We start from the raw sequence: 22154 nt of genomic DNA, 5'->3' as shown, positions 1-22154 counted from the left end.
GACATCTCTGGAACATAAAAGCCTATTATGCAGGCAATGGCCAGACTGCTTGGAAATCCAGTGCACCTAAAGCCTCACTTCTGTGTTCAGGAATTCTGATCTTCTCATACAGATCTCAACACGTTGCTGAAATAATCTATTTATCCAGTACGTGGTCTTTTTTTTGAGGACTCGATAGAAATCATCTACTGGGTCTTAGTTATGGTTAGTCCCAGTGTGCTGTTTCTAGTCCAGGGCCATGGAGGTATTTTAGCAATGTCAAGGGATGATTAGAGGCACTTCTGCTGGAATGTATGCTGTAGTGCTTAATGAAATTAATTTGGCTTGTGTCAGGGGCACTGAGAAGCAGCACTGGGCTTTGTCCCACTCACTATCACTGTTTCCTAGCATGATTTTGGATATGTTATTTTCTGTGCTTTTTAGCATGCTCAGCACTAGCAGGAATTGGGGACAAGCTGGAGATTTTCAGATGTTCTTGAAGGTATTTGTGTCCAGGAGAACCACATCTTTAAAACCAGATTATTCTAGCTCAGGAGCAATCTGATATTGTTGCAGCTGTAATTTGTGTGTAAGGAGAACTGTATCTGCTTGGTTTAGAGGAAGACTCTTCTGACAGCTAAATGCTTTCTCCTGTCCCCAAAATCAGTGACTGTCTATATCCTGGACACATAAAAGCAGAGAAGTAAAAAAGACTGCTCAGAGCTTTCCTTAGGCCATTGTCCTGCATCCCTCTGCCTAAAACATTGGAGTCAATGTGAATGATCTGAGTAATCAGTGATCTGGGTCCATAGTTAATTGAAGATGCATTTTTCATGTTTCGTCCTTCTTTTCTAGTATGTGCAGTAAAGTACTGTTCACATGGACAAACTCTACAATAATAGTCTAAGCAGTGTATGTTATACAGAGGAACAGTGCTGGGTTTTAAACTTCCTCTATCATTTGAAAACTGAAACCCTCCAGTCATACAGAGACTTAGGGCAGAAGCTGCAGCGCAAAGGGCAATGCACTAGCAACTAAGATTAACCAGAGTTTGACATCTGTGTTTTTATTAGGTGCCATTTCACCAACAGATTCTGCAGGTCTTTCAGTTAGATCACAAAAGTGATCTTTTCTTACAGGAAAACCAGTGAACGTGACAAGCACTCAGCTGCTCTGATCAGGTAGAGTGGTGTTTGTAGCCCTTGGTCACCAACAGTAACTGCACTGAAGTGTTTATGCAGCTGGAGTGCCTCGCCAAATTCAGCCTATTTGTTACCCTTCTGTCTTCTTGCTGTGTTAAACAGGACTCCAGGGTTACTCTTACGTGTGCTGCACTCTGAAAGCACTGCAAGGATGTGAGGAATTTGTGTTATCTCCTGCAGACTGGTGTCCTCAGGGCTCTGCAGGTTTTGCTCCCATTACAGGAGACTTCACAGCCTCCAGTGCTGACTCCAGTCAGAACATCTGGACACATGGGATGCTATATGCCACCCCTGTTGTAAAAATCGTACATCTCTGCTGTGTTTCTAGGAGCTCTTCAAGAGCTCTGCCATTCGTGGAGCTTTATCTGGGTGCTGTGGCTGCTCCAGGTTGAGTTCAGACTGATGAGAAAAAGGGACCAGAAAAAGGTGAGAAAGATTTTGAGCAATGGTTTACAGGAGGGAAGCAATTCATTTGCAATGCACTTTAGGGAACTGGGTTCAGATTAGGTAACACGTCCATTCCTGGTTTGTGTAATGCTGGGGTGGGCACAAAGTGGCTCAACAAAATGCTGCAGTGACAGACAAGTGGGTGCAAACCTTCCTTCCCCTTTTCACATGCTAATCCTGCACTGGTTTCCTAGGCTCACATTGTGGGGCTCAAGTCATGTCATGGGAGAAGTATTTTTTTAAGCAACATGTGTTAGAAAGTGCTGTTAAGGACACAAATTCATCAGACAGGGAGTACTGGTGATGGCCTGAGCTAGGGAGAGGCAATTGGGATTGCTGACTGTCCAGTGGATTTATTCTGCAGCTTTTTGCTTTTTGTATTTGCACTGTCCCTGTGTGTATAATCACAGACAGCAGGTGATGTTTCTAGACACATTGTGAGCACACTGACAAAAAAAACCCCAAAGATAATTCCATGTGAAAATGGGAAGAAAGCAGCTTTCTCTGCTTGCCACCAGAACATGGCAGGGTCTATCCAGTTTTCCCTGTCACGTTTTCCTAGCATTTCTTCCTCTGCTGTTAATCTTCTCATGCTATAATGCATCTATACCCTGAGGCAAACCTGGGAAGACTCCACAGCATTTGCAGGTTGTTTACAGTTGTGTGTGTAAGGTTGACAAAAAAAGATGGGGGGACCTGTCTCAAGGGCCTGCCACCGCTGAAAGGCAGCCCATCAAAACCCCTGCAGCTACACCCCAGGTGAGCTAGCACTGAAATATTAATTTGCTGTTTGGCTCACCAGGACCTCCACTCTTTTTGCTGCCATATTTCCAATTTTTCCTAAACTTACAAAGCCTTGATTTCTGTGAGTAGGCCATAATTCTGTTGTAGACAAATGGCAATGCCTAGTTAGGGGCATGGCAGAGCAGGCAGATGAAAGCCTGCAGAGGTAGCAAGGGAGGTGGAAGCATTATTTCAGGGAAAACCCAACCTCCCTCTTAAGGAGAATATGGATGCATGCAGACACATTTGTAGACAGCTCATGGCAGGATGGAAATGAAGGCCTGTAGCCTTTCAGGGGTCTCCTGCAGGCACAGAATGGTCAAGGAGGCTTAATTTTGCAAGGCAGGATGATTGAAAAATAGCTGGTACTCAGAACTAGCTGTCTGAATGGCAATAGCTGATGGCACATTTTCTACATCAGATGATGTGAGAGAAGGTCTCCTCCTCCTTATGGCTGTGGTCTCTACAGTGGTTACTCCAAGCCAAACCCTGTATGATATTGGTGGGTGCCTTGGTTTAGCACAGGGAAGGCAGAGGTGCGGAGGAGAGGTAATGAGATCTCATCTTTGCTGTCCCCAGATCCCAGCTTGTAGATGAGCCAAACAGGGGCTTTCCAAGCTGCTGATGGCAGAGGAAGGGTACCCACTGCTTACATAACCTTGGAGCAAATTTTGTCATGTTTTTAAATGCTGGAGATTTCCCCCCTGTCCTTCTCTAAGCTATTTGATCAATTGTTTACCTCCTTCTGTGAAAATGCATTTCATATGCATTTATGTGTTTATGGTAACGCCCTAAGTAGGGTGACAGGGCTGGACAGCAACCCAAAAATAAAGCTTTTGCTCTGGCTGGATCCTGAATTAGCCAAGTGTAAAGCAGCTGCCACCCAAAGACTGGATAGCCATGCAGATAGGAGACAGTGTGTAGCAGCCTGGGCAGCGAGCTGTGCCAGTTAAAGCTTTGGGTTGGAGCTGGCCTCCAGCCAGCTGTAGGCAACAGGTTGACAGCAAGGTGGGATGGGGGCCCTCAGTACCAGTGGGGCCTCTGGGTTTGGTTCTGCACCATGCAAACACCCATGCACTGTATGAATAACAGCAACTTTTTCTGGCTCTAAGGTTTGTTTGCTTTTGCTGTTTCTTGGACAGTGAACCCATGCCTTGAGAAAATAAGTGAAATATTTGTGCCACCAATGAGGCAAAGGCAGTGCATCTAATCTTAATCTATATTGTCTGGACTTTCGCTCAGTAACTCTGCTAAAAGAAAGAAAACGTTTCTTCTTTAAAGTCCCTTCCCCGCCCCTGCCATACAAATAAGTGTTACTTCCTGCCCTTCTGCTCTCTTGATAGAGCTTCCCTTTCCTGTTTTGGTTTTGAGCCTTCATATAGGTTCCTGGCTTGTCTCCCTGCCAAATTTGTCCTCTGCTCTGTAATCAGGTGCAATACCCTACTTGGGTTTAAACACATGTGCTGGATTTGAGCACATTCTCCTGCGGGATTACCTGAGCAGGTCTCCCCCCATGGCAGGCACGTAAGTATCTGGGGACGATGGCAGGGAATTTGTTGGCTAGGGTTAATGTGACTGGATGGGAGGGAGAACGTGTATTGGCATAAAGACAGAAGGGCTGTGTTTTGGTTGTAGCCTCATAGGAGAATTTATAATTGCATAAAATGGTAATTAAGCTTTTATGGCAGCGCTACATTAATATGCATCTTCTGGCAGTGAGGGAGAGGCTGACTTGATGGAGTGAGCCTTGAGCCTTCTTCAGTCCTGATCTGCCTCTGTCAGCTCCAGGGGAATTGTCACAGGATTATTTGCATTTCTTCTGGGATTGAAGGGAAACCAAGGCAAAGCAAGGACAGCTTTAATGAAAGACCAGTATGTTGATTTCCTGTATTCACTGACGAGTCTGTCTCTCCTGATTATTTGTTGTGATTATGATCTTTCAAAGCCTTTGTTTAAGGTATTGTTCTACTGAATTATGGATATGGCTGGCCTGTGAGCCCTCTGTCATGTATTTTCAATGGACAGTTCAGTTTTAGTGTTTGCATAGTGTGTGTTTTACAAGATCAGTTACTTCTTGATTTTATTTCTGTAATTTAAGGCTGAAGGGAAATAATGTCTATTAATAGCAACCTGATCTAGACAAGTTGCTTTTTTACTGTTTTGTTTTGTTTTTTTTTTACTAACTGGGCTCACAGTGTTTCCTCAATCCTTACTTGATTTATTTTTAGATTTTCTAAACATTTACTTCATATTTATTTTTAGGAACTCTCAAAGTATATCTTCAAGGTGGTATAAAAAATCTGAAAGTGAACCACACTTCATTGCAGAAGGAAATGTTGCCTGAATCAGATGTTAATAGAGTAGTGGAGTTTCTCTGTTAGGAGACAGCACTGACCCTAATTTGTTGGAGCAGGTGGAAGTTGAAGGGAAAGTTTCTTAGAGCACAACATGGCTCTAGAGAGTCTGGCAGCCTGGCAGTGATACCACTTCTCTGAATCACAACACTTCCTCTGTGAAGTGCTTTTTGCAAAGCAGCTGTCTAAAACAATTTTTTTAAGATGTTGTTTTGAGATAATGGTGGCTGGAGTTCCCCTTAGTGGTATTTAGATTCTTATACTTCAGTTTGCAAAACGTACCAGAAAAGTGATGGGTTAAAATTAACTCCTCTGCATATTTTCAAAATCTCAACCACATAAACTAAGCAGATGTGGTGGCTTACAGGGGCATCAATCTGTCCTTAACTCCACTGGCCCTAAATCTCCACTGATTGGCAGATGTGCTATTTAAGGGCTGTGGCGGACACTGAAGGTCAGAGCCTTCCACAGACTTTTGCTGTTGGTGCTGAGGGCTGAGCTGTTCTGGACTTAACATCAGGCCCAGGTGGAATATCTCTTCTGCTGCATTATTGTTTTGCATATATTATTTAGTTTTTGTATTTTTACTCACTTCTCCCATGCTCAAGAACACTGAGGGGTGACATAAGGTTATACAAGTTTCTTTGGTTTGGATTGCATGCATGTTCCCAAATTTAGTGACTCATTTCCCAGTGTCCTGGCTCAGTGGGAGACCTGGGTGCCTCATAAACTCTTTTTTTGGTTTACAGCCAAAGCATCTAAATAGGTGTCTGCAACAGGTACTGGACATGGCAATTCCAGCTAGATATGCCAGTGTAGTAAAGGAGAAATCAAAAGGAATGTCTCATTGCTAGCAGAAAGAACAGTAACTTAAATACTCTTTCTCATGGAGGTGAACTGCTGTTCATCTTATTCTTGCTCATGCTGAAGGTACCAGTATTTCCGTTTCCTACACTGTAAAATATCTTGCAGGTGTGTCATGACTTTATTTAACGGTGTCAGTCTTTTTGAGACCTGTTTTTGAAGGAGGGTTTGTGTATGTGCTACTTGCTTGAAATTATTTAATATTAAACTGTGTAGAGACTGGAGTTTAATGGTGGATAAAGGTGATGCCCAGGTACCTGCTGAAAGATGCTCAGTGCAAAAGGCTTCTTTGCCACAGGCAATGTAGCCAGAGCCCAGCATCACAGGCAGATCTTCCACATGTACGTGTAGGCTGAGGGGAAGGCCAGAAAATAGCAGCTCCTCTGAGAGCAAGCTGTCTGAGGCAAGGGATGCACTGCTGGGGAGATCTCTGTGCACAGGTAGGCAACCAGGAGTGAGTGCCAGTTGAGGACTTCTCACAGCTGGGTCCATGAGTTTGTGGTTCAAGAGACTCAGAAAAGCAAATAGAGATGGTGGCTGTGGTGCCTCTGTATTATATATGAAACTGTGAGTGCTGTTCTTCTAAATGTCTGCTAGTGAAAATAATGAGACACTTGCATGTAACTGAGAACTGAGTGTTCTTTGTTGGATGTGAAGTCCCTACGGGTTTTTGTTGTCCTTTAGTGTGATCAGTGGCTAAATTCTTGTTTCACTATGAGGTTTTGCTGCGTTGCTGAAGAAATAAGCTCCTTGTTGCTCTAGGACAGAGGTAGGGTGAACGATGGTGACACCGTCTGTTGTGTGGGTTTGGTTGCAGAAGGAAGTAGACTTTGAAAAACGAGATACCAGAAGGAGTCACAAGCATGTCTGATGTGCTGGAGAAATGAGTCTCTCAAAGTGAAATGGGGTCATGAGTAGAGCTGGCAGTGAATGTCTGGTGGGAAGGTTGGAGAGCCACCGAACTACCAGTTTTGTAGGTAATTAGCTCAGATCTGGTCTGTATGAGCCCAGATGACCTGACTGACCTATGTTCAGAGTCCTCCAGGTTTTTTTGTTCTGCAAATCCAGTTATCAGAGAAATGTTCACCTGTTTCTATAAAGATTACTACTGAAACACTTTCCCTGCATCCCAGTCATTATTATATTTTCTGTACTGAAACCAATTAAACTAAACTGTTTAGTGAATTAATCCACTAGAGTTTGCAGTACACTAAATGCTGCAAGAACCTTACCTGTGGCTTACTAATTTTGAGGCTACCACACATATGTACTGCACAGACCACATCTCAATAGACAGGATTTTGTATTTATGTGACTGTTTGAGCTGACATTGAGAGAATTCTGTCAGTTTCCTAAATCAGCATCAGCATCTATTTCTTGCATGGTGGCTTTAACCACTCAGCTGTGACCATCAGGAGGCAGACTCAGTGGACAAGTAGAAGGACATTAAATGGTTTGTGAGTTACCTTGAACGTTCTGTGTGCTGGGGGTCTGTTCTCATGTAGGACAGGCCTCGGGCAAAGTAGCATTAACAATTTCTGACACCAATACAGATGGTTAGATCTGTCAAAAATAATTTTCAATTATTAATCATTTAAAGGGGAGGGAATAGATGAGAAATGGAGGTAATAAAGAAGGTAAATGTTTGCAAAAATAGCTGTTTGCCTTTCCTGAGAATGCCACAAGACAGCTCATTTGAAGGCAAGAGAATCGTGAGCAGCTCGAAGCAAGGTAGATTCATAACAGGTTCAAAGCATGATAGCCTGATTTCTCTCAGGGATGGTTTCATAGTTTATGCTAAATGAATTTCTGTCCCAAGAAAACATTTGTGTCAGTAAATATAAAAGATGGTGGAAGTCTGGTCCAGTTGGGATGCTGGCACAGAGACTACAACCCTGAAGTTGGTTTGTTACCCTCCGAGCTGTACAACATTGTTGAGGCTCTAGGAGAAAGCTTTTATACCTCTCTAGTTGCCTTCTGGGTGGGCTGGTGCTGGATGGAAGGTGTCCAGGGTAGGGTTGGGATAATTCTGTGAAAACATTCCGAGGTGCGATCAGCAACTCAGTACCAAGCTCTGGAAAAGCTTCTTCTTTATTCCTAAGAAGATACCTTGTGAGTAGTGAAAATAAGTCAAAGAAGGAGCAGTGCACCTTGGCCTCTCGTCTTTTTCTCAGTCTGGGATAGGAGAGAAAAGCCTTGTAGATCTCTCAGAGTATCTCCACTGAAGATTTGTCTCCAAATGTTATAACTGACTCCCAATTTTCTGTTTGTTCTCTATGCCACATCTTTTGTGGTTCTGTTCTGAGCTTTTTGCTTGTGTATTTGGATAACACACTGGTGCAATGAAGAAAGAGGAGGACTTTTCTCTAGCCGGTGTCTCTCTCATCATTTCTGTCATTTCCCCCTAGGTTTCCTCCTCCTCCTGTTTAATTGCTTGCAGTCAGCCAGGTAATATCAAGCAGTTTGTCATTACACACACAAAAAAATAGTTTTTTTTCCTAAGACTGCATGTGTTGTCTTTTTTTATACTCCTTTGTGGCTCTTTTTTAGTTATGAGACATTGGTAATCATAAATTTACTAAAAGCCAGGAAGAAAGAACTGCATTTTTCAAGTTCTGCACAGATGGAAGAGGAGACACATGCTGGATGAAACTGCCTTCATTGCAGAACCATCTCAAAGTGCCCTCTCAATGCTACCCCCCAACTGCTCTTCCCAAGTGTAACCTTAACTGGAAAATTTAAGCTTGATCTGACTCCTTTGGGACTGGAAGTACTGCTCTGTCACCCTTACAGTAAAAAAATTTTTTCGGATATTTAACTTGAACCTCCTATGCTCCAATTTACACCCATTATCCCTTGTCCTATCACTGGTCACCACTGAGAAAAGCCTAACTCCATCTCCCTGACACTCACCCCTTACATATTTGAAAACATTGATGAGGTCACCCCTCAGTCTCCTTTTCTCCAAACTAAAGAGACCCAGCTCCCTCAGCCTTTCCTCGTAAGGGAGATGTTCCACTCCCTTAATCATCTTAGTAGCTCTGCGCTGGACTCTTTCAAGCACCTCCCTGTCTCAATGGTGAAGGCTGGATTTTAGATACCAGCTGTGAACAAAGGATTTCCCAGTGTAGTTTGCTGCTATCAGATATGAAGTTAAGCAGATTTGCTTCAACTTAAGGCAAATAAGTAGTCTTGGTGCAGAGGTTTGGCATCCTACAGATGTAAAGCACTAAAGAGAAAATGTTTTCAGAATACTGGGGGTCAGTATAAGGATTTAGATGTAAAGCAGTCCCTAGGAAGAAGCCTTTCCCCTCCAAATATAAATATCTCACATCTGCCCTAGAGCATACTACAAGAACATTGGAGTATATGTTATACACAAATGTGAACAATGTTGTAGTTAACACCCCTCTTTGATGCAATTTCTATCTTTTTTTGCAAGCAGTTGCTTATGGTGGAAATCCAAGTGGATGGGTGTGATGACTTGCATTTTAATGTAATATTAAAAAATCAATTGGGTAATTAGTATTATTTGGAAAGGTATGTAAAGTTTGATGAAACCTGAGCTTCTCCAACACATGCCCATTTTTCAGTAACTTTTCTGTATTCTTAAGAAATTAGGCAAGTTCTAGAAATTAAACTCATGACTGTGTATAAATATTGGTGTCTGCCAGACTCGTATTGCATAGAAGGAATGTGACTGCACAATAATAGGTCTAAAATCTGTATTTATCACCTGCGATGTCTAGTTGACATAGGTATCGATAGTGTATGGGCACAAAAATATTATAAATTTTGCTGAAGCTTTGTGAAAGGAATGTTGTTTAATTTACTTTTAAAGTAGTGGACTCTGCAGAGGGTAATAGAGATTCTCACTGAGGAATATTTTCTGGACTGTTTTCAGGGAAGCCCTGGAAAGCAGCAGTTGCAAAAGCAGTTTTGCTTTTTGTGGGTAGGATGAGCAAGAAGTCTTCAGGCATAAAGAGTTACATCTCCACTTAGGGTGAGACAGCAAGCTAGCAAGGGGTCCCTGGGGGCATTTTAGGTTTTGAAAGATTGATGAAGTGCTTTGCAGGAAAGGATTCCCCTTGTGCTGGACTTGTTTTATGTTCCTTTCTGTTATTTCACTGGAGGCTAGATTACAGGCTTAATCCTGTTTCCATTTAAATGAATGATGAAAACCTTCCATTGACTGCAGGGAGAGCAGGGATTGAGCTTGACGTGTTTCTTTCTGTTACTGTAACAATTGGTTGTCAAGCATTAAATAATGCTGCAGTTTTCGATGGAAGCCGATTGTAAAGGCAAAAGTTGCTGGATTTGGAATCTGCATATGCCATTGTGAAAAGCACCATGGTAAGGCCCTTGTGTCTCTATGGTTAGGTGTGGGGGTTTTGTTGTAAGCAAGGTTAATTAAATTAATTGTTATTAATTTAGGAGCCCATAGCACTTGTGAGTTCCAAAACTCATCTAAAATGTAGACAACATTGTATCACATCCTTGACTTGATGAGACCAGTGGTGTGTTCATGCTTACTTTAGTACAGAGAAGCTTCTAGCAATCAACAAGGCCTGAGGAGAGGGACTTGGTGTCAGTGTCATGCTGGCTGTGCCTGGGCCTGGGGTCCATGTTTTGTGGGATGCTGCTGGCTTGCTGGGCAGGGGTTGCTGTGGCAGTGGGCAGCTGATACTCCCACCACCTGTGGAGCTGGAGGTGGCACAAGGCACCTGGTAGCACAGGCAAGTGGGCACCATCCAGCCACAGGACTACACTGCAGATTAATTTTAGCCATTCCACCTCCAAATTGCAAATTTAATCTGGTGTGCTTGCCTTTTTGCTGGTGCATTTCATCCTACCCTGCCCATCTCTGAATCTGAGGTGGAGTGAGAGTCCCTGGGAAGGTCTGGAGGATGAAAGCAGTGCTGCTGCTGCTGCCAGGCTGTGGCTCTTGCACCAGTGGAGGATTAGGTGAGCTGGAGTGAGCTCAAATCTCTCAGCTGCTAGTGTCAGATATGGAGAAGCTGCCACAAGACATTAGCTTACCTCTTAAAGAGGGATGGAGAGGTATTTCCTTGGTAAGTACGTCAGCCAAGGCACAGCTTTTCTCCAGGTATCTCACGAAACAAAGCAACAGCAATTGGTGGATGAGCTTGATTTTATAAATTCTTAAGAGTATAAATAAAATAATCTTTACTCTTTCTTATCTCAATATATATTATTCCAGTAACAGAATCTAGCTGTTTCCACACTGTCATAAAAATACAATTTATTCTGGATTTTCTTACCTTGTTCTTTCTGGAGGTGTCTACCTGCTTTGTTTCTCCTTCTATAAATGCTGTGAGGAGTCTTCAGGCTCTTAACCACAGCCTGGAGGAGGTCTGTGGGCTTCCTGGAGGCTATGCAAAGTGACTGATAAGGCAAGCCAGAATCAGTAGGCTTTAGTGTACAATGAGGGATGCATTTGGAAATCTTTTTCAGACCCACAAATCAAAAAAGATTGAAAATGACTGCTGTAATCTACCCCGATCCTCTTAATACTTACAGTAACATGCTCCCTTTCATTAAAATGATGACAGTGATGGGGCCGGGTGAGTTTGAGTTTGCAGCAGTTGGTATATTTTACAAACGGTGTAATTTGGCAGGCTGGCAGTGCAGGGATATGGTTTAGCACCACCCAGGACCTTCTTGTGTATTTCTGTGCTAGTGATGCATTACTGAGGTTAACACAAACTAAAAACGTATGTGCAAGATTGGGGGAGGGGGAAGGATTTGTGTACAAAATAGATTACCAGTTGATATTGCATTGCCAAAAATTATTTAATATAGATCAAGCTGAGGAAAGCAGGTATATGTAAATATATATATATATATATATAGGTCTAAAGTTAATAGGAGGCTCATGCATTTAAGATTTTTGCAGGAGGTAAATCCTAACAGTTTACCTTAAGAGGCCTAGAGATGCACTATTTGCTTGTTGAAAATCTCTGTTCCTTTTATAATTTCAGATCTCCAAAATGAGGAATTTTTAAAGTCATATAAGGAACTCTCGTTTCCTCTGGTATTAGAAAAGTGGCTGGGAAGTCAGGAGAATAGGAACTGAGATCTGATCTGTATTGACATGTCACCTCAACAGTATTTGCCAGTGGCTTTTCTTGCATGCGAAGGGTCTGTTTAGCATGAATTTGGTATGAGTGTATAAGTCACAAATATACAAGCAAGAGCTAAAGAACTGATTAACTTCTCCGAATCAACAGAAGAAAAATAGTTGCTAATTCTATACAAAATAATGACTATGTACTTTAACATTGGAATGCAGACATTCATGGATTCTCCTTTCCTGCTTTCCTCGCTACTAGGATGAAGGAAAACGGAATTCCTTTCTGGTTTGCTTCATGTATTCTGGGACTTGTAAGTGCGTCAGAGGGTCTGGGGTTTAGGCATCAGCTGGATTAACGTAATTGATTTCTTCAGTTTACCTAACGTGGCTTTTGGTTCAAGGTCTACTTGCTTCCAGTTTCAAATGTGTAACTCGGCAGTGGATGTCACGTTTATTTTGTCAGTAAGCTGTAAAATATTGGTAAGCTTTTATGCAAATGTGAACGGTTTCACTTGCCAGTAGGTGCATAAAATAAATGTAGCATTCATACTGTTGGACAGGTTTCATAATGTTTGTGTGATACAGGTTATTCCTCAGGGCCTGATATTTTTGTATAAAATAGATCTTCAGTTCAAAACAAGAGCGTACTGGAGGTTTTTTAAGTCTATGAATTCACACACACCAGCTTCAATTTGACAAGCACATTCCATTCAAAGGATTAGCAGACCTCTTATACAACATGCATTGCAATTAGTTCTGATAATTTCTGTTGTTGTTTGTTTTGTTTTCTTTTTTCCCTGTAGATTTTTTTGTTAGTATTCAGCAAATTCACTGTTTTTTTTCCTCTGGTGTTGTTTTTGCTTTCCAGTGAACAGAGTATTTGCCAAGCCCGGGCTTCAGTTATGGTCTATGATGATACCAGTAAGAAATGGGTGCCAATCAAACCTGGTCAGCAGGGATTCAGCAGAATCAACATATACCACAACACGGCCACTAACACCTTCAGGGTAGTTGGAGTTAAACTACAAGATCAACAAGTGAGTAACTGTATAGAGTTTCCTGTAAATTAACCTTTGATCTCATTTGATACCATCAGTTCTATACTTAATGCAGTCTAACATTTCCTGCTTCCTGCAAGGTGCCTATGAGTCTGTTTAGTCCAGTCATTCAATTTTTGTATAAATTTTTTGTGCATGGATTGTATCATAATTTATTACTGCTTATTTGCAAACAGAACTTTTGGTAAATGCCAGAGAGATTTTAATGTTATTTTTTCCCCTCTTCATTTTTGTGTGTGAAGTGAGTCTTATTTTGTTCTGCAGATTTTGCTTTCAGCCCTCCCTAACTTACTTTTTACTCAGTTTTAGTACTTAGTATAAAAAAGAGAAATCAATCATTCTGCACTGCCATCCTGCAAAGTGCTGCTGTTACATTGCTGTGATGAGTAATTAGTTCCTCATAATGCATTTGAAACTCCTGGGCGCACACTGTGATCTGATTTACGACAGCCTGAGTCTGCAGGACCTCCCTGGGCATTAAAGGAGTTATATTGGATTTAGGTAATCAGAACTGGGATCAAACCCACCTCAGCCACCAGCTCCCAGCAGCCTGGCTCATGGGTGTGCCAGGCAGTGCGTGCTATCCGGAACCAGATGCCATGGTTAGACTCCAAATTTAAAAAGTGTACTTGGGGGAGAGTTGTAGTGATGCTATATAGTCGTGCATTTGCATTTTAGAGCAGGGATTTCAGAGTCAGGAACTCCCACTGTGTGTTGGTGTGAGGCCAGTGTGATGGTGGCAGCCCAGCCTCCCTGGCCTGTTCACCTCCCATATCACCTCAAGCCCTCAACCAGGCAGAAAAATGAGGAGAAAACAGATGATTGATTTCCCATTGGTTTGGAGAGTGGTGTTGCCTCCTGGGAAGGTGTGATGAGCATCACCACCGGCACAAGACTGCCAGGGGCAAGCTGAGCCAAACCTGTCCAAGCCAGCTCTAGCCAAGCCAAGCTGGAGAGCAGGAGCCAGGGCACCACCACCTCCCAGCTGCCATGAGTGAGGAATTAACCAACCTGCCCATGGAAATGCAGATGATGTCCCTCAGCTATCAGCTGTAATGATGCTTGGGCACGCTAGAAAAGTTAGTGAGGTCTCTTACTGGAATTGTTAATGATGTTGCTGCACTCTCCATATATTCAGTCATCGTTTTGAAAAAGGAAAAGCAGAATAGAAATACGTGGAGGTTTTAGCACATCACTGTGCAGCTCCTTGCAGCTCACTTCTGAAACATCTGCCAGCTCTTTTGTCACTGCTCTTATCCTTCTCAGTAGAGCAAAGTGTAAACGTAGTCACATTCCAAAAATGGAAAATATTTTTTAAATATATGAAATACAGTAGCTTCTTAGTCAGTTGGGAAAGCCAGTACTGCTTTATAACAGACTGTACCAGCTATTTATTTTACATGGCCAGCAGGTGAATGTAAATTACATTCATGTGACTGCAATCTAACATGAGTCTGAGAGGCTTGTGTAAAACAAGCAAAAGCCATAAAGTTTCTGTAAATACATAGTGGAGACTATATACAAGAGTTCTGTGTTAATCAGAGTATACGATTTAAAGAGTAGGATATAATAAAATATAAAATCTTAATCTGGACTTTAAACTTGCTTTGTATTGAATGTAATATTCTGTTTGCTTGAAAAATTTTCTACTTGTAAAAAGGCTTCATGCCATCTAAAAATCACCCCAATTCAGAAGGAAACATAGAAGAATATATATTTTTACAGTTTAAAGACTAAACATCCTCCATCAAATAAGCAAAAATCCATGTTACTTTAATCTCTTAAAAATAAAGTATTCACCTTAAATGTGATTGAAAAATCCATTACTATGAATAAAGTAAATTCAAGACAGCATGAACAAAATATATATAAAAACAAACATTCTGAAAGTCCCAAGATTCGGTAATGTATATGTTTATATGAGTCTCAAATGGAATTACAAGCTTGCCAGGCTTGCTAAGTATTTGCATTTAATGAGAACAAAAGTGAATTTAATTTAAAATAATTCTCTGTACAAGCCATTTCGTACTCACTCTCAGATTGTGTTAAATCACACTGAAGGTGAGGTTTTGGTAAAAACTGTTGTTTTGCCAGGAAAGACATATATTTCTGAAGAGGACCAATCCTGAATTTATATGTGATTTGGCATATAATGAAGCTACACAGATTTCCAAGAGTTGAGAAACTAGTTTAAAATATGTAGCACAATACTACAGAGGAACAATTCTAAGTTTTATTACATACTGTTTGGCAAGGTGCAGACTAGAGTAATAATGACTTCATCCTTGCCTGCCTTTAATTTTTCCCTTTTAATTTTTCTTGATTCATATTATACCTCTAATAATCTCTCTCTTTAATTTTCATCCTCTTTTTTTTTTTTTTTTTTTTTTTTTTCTTTCTAGCCCTTTTTTGCTGGATGTGTAGCAGTTTATAATACTGTCTCCTCATTCTCCTTATCTGTATTTATCTTCTTCTCTAGCTGACTGTGTCTAAAAAGTCCACCACAAAGAAGTGTGGTTTTTAGAGTGGCAGAACTTGGGTGTCATTCTCCCCACCGGGAGGTGGTCACCAGCCCTCTTGCTTCCCTGGTGGGTCTGGGTGCTGTGCTCATCCTGTGCTCTCCTGCAGCAGCAGCAGCACTGGGTTCAGACCAGCAGGGCATGAATTCCCTCCCCATCCTGCCCTGCACAGACTTGCCCCTTTGCATAGAGTCATTCTGGCAGGAGTGGTAATCTTCAGAAAACCAGAAGCAGACTTCTGAAGCTTTGAAGTAGCCACAGAGGCCAGAACTGGTTTGAAACTAAAGCCAGATCAGTATTGTAATTGTTTGATGTCATGAGCTTTGATGTTTTCTTGCAGCCTTCATTTTCTTATGGCCCAACGTGGCAAGCAAGCACTTTACCCCTGTGTTGTGACTTGCCTTCTGTCCCTGTAACCCAGCCTGCTGTCCAGGTGAAGTGTCTTAGCTTCAGTCACCATGCAAGAAGTTCACAGAGCTAAAAACATACAAGTGCTTTGCCTTTATGGCTTAGATGAGAAGCATTAGCTCCTCAGTTCAGAGTCCTCATCAACTGAGAGTTTAAAATTATGATTTTACATCAAATGATTTCAGGTCGGCATGTTCTAATCATGAAAAGGCATGTGATGAACAAATAGGTGGGGAGGAGGGTGCAAGTCAAAAGTGAATCACATCTCCTGAGGGCTTGGTGTATTGATGTGGCTAAGAAGTGAATGTAAAAACAGGGCCTTGGGGAAGGTGGGGTGTTTTTACATTTGAGCCTAAGCCAAAACTGAAACGGGGACAGAATTCATGTCTACCACATTTTTTGAAAAATAAAGAACCAATTAATCACTGCTGTAACTTATTAAAATTTGGTCAGGTTTGGGCCTGCTTACAGAAATAAAGAATCTGGCCTCAGCAGTAGCAGGTTCTAGCTGCTACACCATATCCTCCCTGCTTTAGCAATGATCTGACTGTTCCCCATGAGAGCAGTCTAAGTGTTGGGAGCATGGCAGACCCCAAGCTGATAACAAACTTCTGAACCATTTCATACTCTGGAGAAACAAGCAAATGTCTTCTTCTGATTCAATAATCGAGAGTATGAGCAGCAAGACTTGTGTGGGAGCTCTTCTCATGATCTTGGTTGTGGCTACACCTCAGATGGGGCCCCCTCAATCTCTCTAGCCTCATCCCTGTGAGACCTGTCTGGCACAGCAATCATCACTGCTGACAATTTATAACTCAGCAGCCTACAAACTGCAGTCAAAGGGAAGGGCTTCTCAGTTTTGAGCTGTTTCACAGATCCCAAAATTCCCTGTCTGCCCCAGAGAGCCTACACTTGAAACAGAATAAAAGGTGAAGATGAGTGCCAAGCAGAAGTGAAACAAATCTTTTTTTTTTTTTTAACATAATAGTGATGGGAACATTGAAAGGTGTCAACATATAAAAGCATTCACAATTGGTCTGTGAAACCTCTTGACATAAGAGATCATTGAAATCCAGAATTTGACAGGATTCAAAACAACACAGACATTTATATCAGTAACAAGCCTACTATGTTTCAGGGTAGAAAATATTAAGAGGTTGGAAAGAAAAAAACCCAAGCACATAAAATGTCTACTTTTATCTTTTAAGGCTAATTCTAGGTAGAGTGTTTCTTGGGGACAAATCCATTATTTCTTCCTGCAAGATTTCCAGTAAGTTTTTCCAGTTCACCTGTTACAGACTACAACTGAAGATGAAATAAGGAATCATTGGTCTGCTCTAGATGGCAGATGCTGTATTACTGAAATATGAAACTTTAGAGTAAAAATCCCTCTGAAACACCTGTGAAAAACCCTTGTGCTCCAAAAAAGGGGCCCTTCTTTATTTTAATTACTCCTCTGAAGCACACACTTACCATCATGTGCCTTGCAGAGTTGCACCGTCTGTGCAGGATACCTACCTGCATTTATTCTTAACAACAGCAGAAGAGCCCCTCCTTTTCTGTTTTCTACAAACATTAGCTAAAGGAGATAAAATGAAATGCAGGCTATTTTTATGTTTCATTTCCCAGTTTTAAACTCTCTATTTGGAGATTGAAGACAAGGTGTTATATTTGCTCATCTGTGCATTCTGATGAGTACTAAAGATGAACATTTAAATTCTGTCTTTATTCCACTGAAGAGATCAAACTTTCAGAATAAAGCAGATCCTCTGAGTTCATTGAGTTGATGTTCTGGGAAAGCGTATTTTGAACTTCTGTTAAATTACTTTGTGGCATGGGTTTTTACAATTTCTCTCTTCCTTTATGCATCTGCATTACACCCTCTGGTGCTCTTCAGACTTTCAGTAGGTGAAAAATACTGACTTTGCAAATCCTGGAAGAAGCTGCAGTCTTTCTAAACATTTCCTTGAGGATACTGGCTGACCCTTCCCTTCATTAGCATACTCAGAAGTGACTGGAAGATTTAAAAACTTAGTAATGCTGGCATGAGTCTTCTTTGTTCCAGAGACCCCTTGGGTGTGAGTAGCGTCAGTACAGGCTCTCCCAAAATTCACTGGTAAAACAAGGGTGGTGTCACCTCTTCTAAGAGAAAAGGGCTATCTAAGCTATAAGAGTGAGTTTGTGGTTTTGCTGTGAGCAGAGCAACATAGATTTCACATTGTTCTTGTTGGTGTGGGTGGCTTCCTGTGCAGCACGCTGGCCATGTGGTTCCCATTTTAAGGGGACCAACTCTTGGGAGCCTGTGTATCAAACATAAGTTGCCCTGCATCTCCCTGTGGAACACAGGTCAGGAACCCCTCTATGAAATGTTGCCAAAAAAAAGCAGTGCATCTACATAGAAACTGAATAATGATGCTCATTTGAGAGCAACGACACTTGGACCAGAGACCTGATGTTCAATAACCAAAAAGATAGCTTATGCCTAAAGCTAAATCAAGTATTCAAAGACTGTTGGCTATGTCGCTGCTTAATGATGGCTCAGGTAAATAATATGCATTATAGAAATAAAGTATGTCTGTAATTATCTACTGGTTTCTGTAAATTTTTATAAATAATACAGTATAATTATCAGACATCTGTTAACTAGCTGTATCAATGACACAAAGTGTCATCTTTCAAACATAGGAATGTATGAAAAACAATTTGCTCCTTACATACTAGGTGCTCACCAATGTTTTTTTCTGCCAGTTTAAACTGGCAATCCACTGAAAACTCAAAACTCAAGAGCTAGGAGTCATTCCTCTTTGAAATTAGTGGTAATACTCTTGCTTTTATAGTGAATTGTCAATCACTTAGCAAAAATATTGTTAATCTAATGCATGCTGAAATTTTTCAGATGCAATGGTGGTACTAACAGAAAACTTCCCAAAGTACTAGTATATCAGACTGCATAATTATTTTATTTTGTTTTAGGTTTTTTGGCATGTGGGATCCACCTGTAAAAACAAATGCTCTCTATAGCATTAATTACTAATGCGTTCTCTGTCCTCTTGCCCTCTTTTGTTGCTCTCATCTTACCAAGTCCAGGATGCTATACTTGCCCTGAGGGTGAGCGCTCGGACAGCATGAACCAAGGTCCATCATTATCCTGTATACCTATGTTCAGTCCACCTAATTTACAGATGAGCCATACAAAGGGGTTGAACAGAGGATTTACATTGACAAGCTTTCAATGAGCACCAGAAATTGTGGGACTGTTCAATCTCTTGATAAATCAAAACACAATCCAGAATAACGCAGTTTGTAGGGAGAGTCTTGAATGTTAAAAAACATTTTTTTCTGTATTTGAATAATGAGCTTGTGACTTTCCCTGCTCAAAATTTGAAGTTTCTCTGTCTCTGGTTCCCTTCAGCCTGTGTGGGTTGATGAAGTGGGAGCCTCCATTTCTTCCTCTTCTGTTTTCAACTGCACTGCCCCTGGTCAGTGGAATAATTACTGTCCTTTCAGTTGGCATTTGTTTGTTAAATTTGTGTCACAACAGAGTGCTATTGTCAGCACACAGATGAGTATCTGGGGGCACTGTCTTCTGCCTTGGGTCCTTCTGACTTTTTAGAGTTACAATGGATACTCCTGCCTCTGCACCTTCAGCTACTGCAGCTTGTTTTTAGCAGTGCAGGTTTCTGGTCAGATCCCAGGGGTACTCTCTAGCTGGGTGTCTCATATGCCCTGCCCAAGATAAACAGGACATTGTATTTAGCAGATTAAATCAAAACATACAGAAACACCCTTCTGCTGCAGTCATCCTTTACCTGGAAATTATAGCACATACAGCAAGGGAGGAGGTGGGAGAGGAAATACTTAGTTGTCTGGTTTTGTCGTTGCCTATCTGATTCTAGCGAAAAACTCTTGGCATAAAAAGGTGGGAGGAGAAAAGCTGAGCTGGTATAATGAGTCAAACATTTATCTGCTCTAGGGTGGAGTTAGTGCCAAGAGCTCTATCTGTCTCTTTTTCTGACGATAGTGCATGATCATTCCCCAAATGTTGGCAACAGCTGCTGGCCCTGGCTCCTGACATCTGGCTGTCTGGCTATCTGCACAGCTGTATCCTGCAGAGGTGCTGTAGAAAGCACGGGCAGGTAATAGATTTTGCAAAACTAGCTTGCAAGTCCCCCAGGCTGACTCAGATTGTTGTAAATCTCACCCCCAGATGTGGGTCTTCTGACATCAAAACACGCATTGCCTTACTGTACAACCATGTAGGAGCTGCCGTATGAATTGCCTCTACCAATGTAGTTAACTTTTAACAAAGGGCCGGGTGGTTTTTTGCACTGAAAACTGAACTATTTTTAATCTTCACCCCTCTCGTTCAAATCACAGGTAGTGATTAATTACTCAATTGTGAAAGGACTGAAGTACAATCAAGCAACACCTACCTTTCATCAATGGCGCGACGCACGGCAGGTTTATGGCTTGAATTTTGCAAGCAAAGAAGAGGCTACCACATTCTCCAATGCAATGCTCTTTGCTCTGAATATCATGAACTCACAAGATGGAGGTAAATTAACAGCTACTATTCACTTTATTAATCTGAATTTTACAGTGCTTGTTATTATAGAACATATTATAATTTAAAAAGTTTGTCTCTGGTAGGCAGCCTTTAAATCAGACTTTTCCATGGTATGAATTTTACACGTTTTCAGGCTTTATTTGCCTTACTTCTAATTTTTCATGGTGTCTTTACTCACAATAGGAAATCAATGTTTATTTGGGAGTGCCTCAGCAGGCAGGTCACCCCACTGATTTCTGCGGATCTGTGTATATGTTGTGTTACATGCAAGATGGTGGAATATAACTTTAAATAAGCAGAAGCTAGAATAAAATTGGTAGCATTTTATAGGGTTGAACTTGGAGCTGGTAGTTCCAATGTGTCGGGTGTCAGACACAGCCAATGACTTTTGTGGGGTGGCTTTCAAGGAGGACTGTGTGACACCTCGGTTATTTTACAAGTGCAAAGGCTTGTGCTCTGGACATTGACTGATGTTATTCCTAAGTGTTATATTGACTGCAGTTGAAGTTGTGGTGAAGCTTTACTGTTCTGTGAAATTGTCGTTGCACTGGCTTGACCAGGGCCCCAGAATAAAGTCCTGGTTTCCCAATGGAAACCAGTTTCTGGCCTTCAGTATCTGGGTGAAGTACTGCCCTGAGTACTTCATGCTGCCTGTGACCCCTCTGCAACACCTGGGCTGGGAACTGAAAGCCAGATGCTTGTGTGGTGTCTTTTTTTCCTGCAAAATACACATCACAGCCCTGTGTTCCTTTTTAGTCAATATTTGCATCCATCCAGGTTTCATTATAGTGTTCACTTGTGATAGACATCAGCTCTCTAGAGAGAGGTTGTCTCCCAGCAACCTGCAATATACAAATAGGTCTTACTAAAAGGTGTATTTGAAATATAAAAGTTCATATTTTTTCTTTTGCTGCTTCTGTTCATCTTATTAAGCTAATAAGTGCAAAAATCCTAAATAATCAATTAGTGTCTTAAATTTGGAGCTATATGAAGAAGTACTGAGGACTGAATTCTGCATTCTAGAACTTGAACTTTTTCAGTCCTTGTTGTGCCACATCAGGAAACTTCAAGAGGATATCTGCCAAACACCCACTAGTACTAAACTAATGCAAGAGTTCTTTGGCTGCTTGTGTGTGCTTCAGACCACCAGACGAGACTGAAAAATTTAGCTACTTTGACTATGGTCTTGATTTAGTGATTGATTTAATGTCTATGAATAGTCTGCCATTCCTCCAAAAGTCCTGAAGTTTATGATGTGTTTTTTTCCATCTGTCTCTTCCCATCAAAAGTTATTGCATGATTTGAGGCTGGTCCAGGGAAGTGCCTTGTGAAAACATGAGTCTCAAGATGAGAATTAGTGCTCTTAGGTAAAAATGAAATAAGCTGCCCTAAAGTGTATCCTTTAATTATCTACTTCTATTAAATAACAAGTATTCTTGAAAATTTATTTTTGAGTACTTTTGAGTACTATTAGATTTCTGAGAAGTTTATGAATATGCAGCAAAAAATAATTTGCATTTTTTTCTGTTGATTTATTTATTTACTTTGCACACCAAAATGTGGTAGGTTCTTCACAGACGTAAGATCCAGCCCATGCTGCAGAGCTTGCATTTAAAGTTTGTAGTTGTCACATAGACTGACATAAATTGGGTCAGAGATGAAAAAATTTCCTCCTGTCTTTTCTAGGAAATAAAAGGGTCTAATAAGCATTCAGTCTTCAACAACCCCTTTTCTCTCATACATAAAGTTAAAAGTTTCAGATTGCCTGTTGTCCCATTCCTTACATCTGAGCTTGTCAGAAAATTAAATTTGTTCTAAAGGGAATTTCAGCTTTTTTTTTTTTTTTTCTTTCTTGCTTTTTTTTTTTTAAATCTCTGAT

At 41.1% G+C, this 22154-nt stretch overlaps 1 protein-coding gene and 1 long non-coding RNA gene across 10 annotated transcripts in view; one reads left to right on the top strand and one right to left on the bottom strand.

The window, feature by feature from the left end:
* The window catches only part of EVL (Enah/Vasp-like), a 146038-nt gene that overhangs the window by 63388 nt on the left and 60496 nt on the right, over nt 1–22154 (top strand). For 8 of the 9 annotated variants that reach the window (XM_071745604.1, XM_071745610.1, XM_071745607.1 and 5 more), the window contains exons 2-3: nt 12592–12760; nt 20086–20263. In XM_071745604.1, coding sequence (XP_071601705.1) covers nt 12592–12760; nt 20086–20263 — 347 coding nt within the window. Of the gene's footprint in view, nt 1–3763; nt 3936–12591; nt 12761–20085; nt 20264–22154 lie in introns of those variants that run through there. The other variant, XM_071745603.1, reaches the window with a different exon arrangement.
* On the bottom strand, nt 10670–12042 carry LOC139796961 (uncharacterized). Its single transcript, XR_011726225.1, has 3 exons — nt 11925–12042; nt 10912–11035; nt 10670–10791 (listed from the first exon to the last, which is right to left on the bottom strand). It is a non-coding gene; the product is annotated as an uncharacterized lncRNA (long non-coding RNA).

Source organism: Heliangelus exortis, chromosome 5, assembly GCF_036169615.1.
Source record: "Heliangelus exortis chromosome 5, bHelExo1.hap1, whole genome shotgun sequence".
In the NCBI taxonomy this organism is placed as follows: Eukaryota; Metazoa; Chordata; class Aves; order Apodiformes; family Trochilidae; genus Heliangelus; species Heliangelus exortis.
The sequence above is the reverse complement of the archived record's forward strand: the minus strand, read 5'-3'. Positions and strand labels throughout refer to the sequence as shown.